Here is a 5667-nt window from a genome sequence, read left to right as displayed (position 1 = left end):
TCATGTGTGCAATAAACATTACACTTCGTTAGAAAAGAATCGTGGCAGAGAATCGTCATATCAATTCAAAGCTAAAAAAACGCGATTCATATTTTTCATGGAGAGAGCTCTCGCAGAAGCACATACACACAGACTTGCATTCACGCCAACACACAAAGCAATGCAGTAAAATTCCTTTAACCCCAATTTCCCAGTTGTAAATGTATTTTCCTGACGAACGACACCATTCTTGATTGATTCTCTCTGGCTTATGGCCTTGGAAACATTACAACTCAACTAAAATCACTGGGGAAAAATGGTGGCACAGACCATGTGATTTAATCTGAATTCCTTTGAGTATAAAAAAAAAATGTTTGGATGTCACAACACGACTGAAATAGTCAAGTTTGAGAGAAGCTTTGCCCTTTTAATTTGCCGTACCAACTGACTTTTTTTTCCCAATGTTTCAGGTCTGCTTTTGTTGTTGCTATGGACAAGGACGTTTGTGTGAGTTGGGGGGTGGGGTGCGAAGACAACTACCCACAGACTGTAGCACACCTCCTCCAGTCATGCTAATACTAATTTGATACATGCAAGGACAAATGCGGACGCTCGCACGAACCCACGCACACAGAGACACACGCAGAACATGAGTCATTGCTCGATCCCTAATTAGGACCATTTAAGCATATTATGCATGTCTCGCTTACACGCTCCTCTTTCCCATACTGACTCCTTCTTCTGCTCGTTACTTCCTCATCTCCCAGGCTGGATAAATATAGAAATTTGTGGCCACATTGTGGAGTCTCATCGACCACCTCTCGTCTTTTTCCCCTGCCTCTTTCACACTATTAAACATTAGTTGCCCTCTTGAGAAATAAGGTTTTCGCACCGGGTTAAAACTATGTCTGAGATAAAGAGAGACAAGGGAGAGAGTAGGGGTTTGGCAGTAGTGTTATCTGATGCGTTGGAGTGTGTGAATGGTGCATGGACACAGTCATTACAAGAACAGGGGGTGGAAACACTGAATCTGTTGAGAGAGACATTACAGAGTGTATAGGGTATATATTTGGTAGAGTGTGTATTTTATCAAATAACCTTGTGTTTATCTTGATAATAAAATCTCCTATCAAAAATGTAAAAATAAAAGATTATTTTTAAAATGCAAAGAGCAATTCAGCTGTTTCAGTTGATGAAATCCCAAGAGGTAGTTCTGAGACATCTATTCTCAGCGTAAAAGTCTAAAACCCCTTTTTCCACCATCATCCAAACAACTTACTTTGCACTGCCTCATTTACTGTATTTAACCTCCCACCACTTTGAGCCTCTCCTCCTTCCTGACTTCCACCCCTAGGAGAGACTTTAAATTTATACAGTATATTTTTTTAAATAGGACTTTTTTTACCCTCTGTCCTGTCCGCTAGGTATATTGTATATTGTATGTGTATCTGAAAACATTTGCAAAGAAACTCTTGCCCACTGTCTAACTTGCAAAGATAAATTTAATAACAGCCTTTTAGTACAAGGTCAGTACTTCAGGCATATGCATTTGTGCCTGCAAATTTTGACCCACATAAGCCCCTCCGGCCTACCTGTCTCACATTAAAGGTGTGTGTGAAGTATTTTTCTACTGTTTAAAATTTTTCACGATCACTACTTGGTTTTTGTTGGAAGTGTGCTCTGTTCGACCTGTTCCCACATGCAACGGTGACGTCATAGTGTTCTGACAGCCTGGAGTCATAGACTACAAAGATGGACGGCTTGACAGCTCCTCCAAAATCAAAGTGCAAATCAAATTCATTTTTCCCAGAGATAGTTTCTGTCATTTAAGGTAGTTCTGATCCCACTCATGTTTATGTAAGTGTTTTATTTTTTTTCAATAAGTTTGAATTTTTATGAGTTATTTGATGCTATAAAAATGGGGTGAAACATCATTATTGACAGCTGTGACTGACTCGCGATCGGTCGAGCCGGTGTATGAGTGGGACTTTGGTACCACGGCTTCACTGCCCGATCACTACTGCACAGACTCTGGCACCAAAATGACAAGATGGCGGCGCCCGTACACGGGATATTTTGCCTTCACTCTTGCACAGTGGGAGGAAGTGGAGACGCGTCATCCATATTTATATACAGTCAATGCCTGAGGTACACTTCTGCAGCTCTTTTTGGAAGCATTTCCACTTTGATTAATTGCATATATAATAAGAGTGCATGCTCCTACTTCATTTATGGAGTCCCACTTCTCTTCTGGATTAGCAAACATGAACAAACATGGATTGAATATAAAAGAATTGTAGGAAATGACAAAGAGAAAACACAAGATTTATACTGTATGGACAGTCCATTGCACAACAGTTTTGTAGTTTGGCAGAGAAAACAATTGTTAAACTCCAGTAAGAAGGATTGCATCTTCACTAAATACTCTTACAGACTAGCTTTACAACTATGACTCTAGAACAATAGGTCTTCTTCTGAAAGTGCCGACTATGTAACAACCCCCCTGCATGTGTTCAGCTACTTAGTGTTTTATTTGATATAAATGGAGAATTCAGACCACAAAATCCGCCTCCACAGATAAGATAATTCAAAGGACTCTCAGCTTTCGAACAATCACAGGATTACATTTTTTTAAAGTATAATATTTTCAATACTGTAAAAGCAGCAATTGGCAGAGCCTTAACACTGCTATGTTTAGGACTTCAATTCCTTGTTAAGCCCCCCGGATATAGCACTGGACTGCATGGCATTTTTTTTAGTGGCAGCCCTAATTGAAATTCAGTTCATGTCCTGTCCATGGATTCAGATAAACTTTCCAAAAATACATTATACTACAAATGTCTTGTGTATGTGTGTGTGTGTGTGTGTTTCGTGGGCATCACACACAGAGAAATTAGCCATTGAATTATGACAATTTGTAAACATTAGGTCCAGTAAAGATTATTTTGGTGCTATTTATTTGCGTTAAAGGGCACTCCCAGGAGAAACGTGTTTGTGCATGGGCACTGGAGTGACAGCTTTAATTGGAATAAATGGGCTGCCATGTTTTGAAACATTTTATTTCCCACAGGAATGAATACAGTAGTCAGAGCCCTCATCTGTTAACTAGAAAAACTAACTGTGAATGGGAGGTCAAAAGCCATCTTAAAATGTGCCCGCTGTTTTGGGGATAGGCAAGCAAAAGAGCATTGTATTTCACTTGTGGTTTGGTGACGTGTGAGTGCCTCTATCTGTGTGTGTGTGTGTGTGTGTGTGTGTGTGTGTGTGTGTGTGTGTGTGTGTGTGTGTGTGTGTGTGTGTGTGTGTGTGTGTGTGTGTGTGTGTGTGTGTGTGCCACCAATTAGCCATGGCACAGCTGTGCTTTCCTGCTCCTCATCTGCTCCACGGTGGGTTTCAGTTGAACAATAATGTGCTTTAGATACTGCCGCGTTGCATCCAAAGCTCACAAGTCATCAATATCAATGCTTGATCCAACACAACTGCAAGCTCACACACAGATAACTGGAAAAATAGACATCCAAAAGAAATGGAAGAATCAGTGTCAAAATGCAAGTTATTAGCTTGCTCCTCTCTCACATTCAGCTTTGCTGATGCATGGTCGCGTAATGCAATGTGGCACAGTGACGTTTTACCTCTTTCAAGTAGGCAAGGCCCCTAAAATATTCTCCTTATGTAACTGTCCTTGTTGGAAGGCTGCAAGAGGCTGTGTGAGGCAAAGCTTAATGGTGTTGGGTTGGCTCCTGAATGTTTGCTTGTGTGTGTGTGTGTATGTGCATATGTAAGAACGCATCTGTATGCGCTCGTCTTCCTGCGTGTTTGAGAGACAGACCATGCTTCCTCCTCTGTGAATTATGCAGACCAGGATGAGGGTGCAGGGCGGGGAAAAATCCGGCAGTTACACAGCTTTTGACTTAGAAGAGTTGAAACACAAACAGCAGAAAACACAACAGCACGAAACTAAACAGGAGGGAGAGGAAGAGAACAGAGTATCTAAGGAAAGAAAAAAATGGAGAGACAGGAAGGGAGACAAAGAGCAGATGAAGCGCTGATGAGGGGAGGAGGGTTTAGGAAAGCTTATTTGTTGCTTTAGCTGTCTGTATGGTGGGTTGTTGACTTCTGTCTGTATAGTTTAACCTGTACTAATGTCTTGTCGTTCCCTGTTGCTCTGGTCTTAAATCATCTGGCCAAAGGACTACAGTTGAAAATTAGCCGGCTGGCTAACACTGACACATTACAGAGATGTTAATTATGTGTGTTGTCCTTTTATAAAATAAAGAAAAATAAATGGATTGGACTGAGATAACTAAAAGGGGAAAGAGCATAAGGGGTTGTAAGAGAGATCGGGACTCAGGTTGATAGGGTTTGTGTTTTCTTTAAGGGTTAATGTTACACACACACACACACACACACACACACACACACACACACAGACACGTCCATGACACAGGAACAAAACACAAGGAACAAAGTGGGCTGGTTATTTTTGGTACTGATGCTTTTTTAAAACCTCCCTTCTTTAATTAGAAAGTGTTCAGTGTCTTGACTGTACAGTCATGCAACATCACACTTGTCACATTAGCAGCTTTGTCACAATTCAACATTATTTCTATTTCAAGATCAAGAATTGCTGATGTTAACTTCCTCATTCACACTTATGTTCCTTTTTCTGTGTTGTTAATCCCTGTTTTCCTTCCTTCCTGTGTCCGTGTGCAGGTATTGGTCAGGGTGTGCCGGTTGTGGCTCTGATCGTAGAGGGAGGCCCTAATGTGATCTCCATTGTGCTGGAGTACCTCAGGGACACACCACCCGTCCCTGTGGTGGTGTGTGACGGCAGTGGCAGGGCCTCAGACATCTTGGCCTTTGGACACAAGTACTCCGAGGAGGGAGGGTACGTGCTCACATGTGCACATTGTGCTCTAATCCAAGGACAAATGCTCACTAATACAAATTGTATCCAATGTGGAAAATGTTGTTTGTAATCAGAATTTCCAATAGCTTGAGTATACTGTACATGACGGCAACAATGTCATTCTACAGATACGGTTCTTTTGGAAAGAGAAAGGTAAACTTTATTCAAGAACTTAAAAACACACAATAAACATTTTTGTTTATATTCCTCAAAACACACAAAATGCATAAGGAATTGCTTTTACAGCTTTAATCTGTATATCCAGTTACAGATGAAGGTGAACCTGCTCAGTGTTTTCTTTAGGATTTTTTTAACAGTGGGGGCAGGTCTGTCCGAACAACAACCCCCCCCTATTTTTTGTGGAACTGTAGGGCACTTAACATCTACAACAGGTCTACAAAATGAAGTTTACAAGAAATTCTTCAGAGGGAAACCAAAACCCAAGTAACTACATCCATAGACTACAATCTATATATTATATTACACAGACTCACTTACCGTTTTAATGTTTCCAGATGTTTGATATCAGGACGATAAGCTGACCTAACTGACAAGTTGAACGGACCCACTGTGTGACGTTTTTGATGGAGCTGTTCGTTTAAAGGTCCCATGGCAAGACATTTTCATGGCAAAATAATTTCCCTTTATGAGGTTTTTTAACATTAATATGCGTTCCCCCAGCCTGTCTATGGTCCTTCAGTGGCTAGAAATTGTGACAGGTGTAAACTGAGCCCTGGGTATCGTGCTCTGCCTTTGAAAAAATGAAAGCTCAGATGGGC

At 41.0% G+C, this 5667-nt stretch overlaps 1 protein-coding gene across 11 annotated transcripts in view; it reads left to right on the top strand.

Moving 5' to 3' along the window:
- Nucleotides 1–5667, top strand: part of trpm3 (transient receptor potential cation channel, subfamily M, member 3) — a 168439-nt gene that overhangs the window by 111444 nt on the left and 51328 nt on the right. For all 11 annotated transcript variants that reach the window (XM_032516962.1, XM_032516958.1, XM_032516960.1 and 8 more), the window contains one exon: nucleotides 4693–4867. In XM_032516962.1, the coding sequence (XP_032372853.1) occupies nucleotides 4693–4867 (175 nt within the window). The remainder of the gene's footprint in view (nucleotides 1–4692; nucleotides 4868–5667) is intronic.

This window comes from Etheostoma spectabile, chromosome 5 (genome assembly GCF_008692095.1).
Source record: "Etheostoma spectabile isolate EspeVRDwgs_2016 chromosome 5, UIUC_Espe_1.0, whole genome shotgun sequence".
Classification (NCBI taxonomy): Eukaryota; Metazoa; Chordata; class Actinopteri; order Perciformes; family Percidae; genus Etheostoma; species Etheostoma spectabile.
The sequence above is the reverse complement of the archived record's forward strand: the minus strand, read 5'-3'. Positions and strand labels throughout refer to the sequence as shown.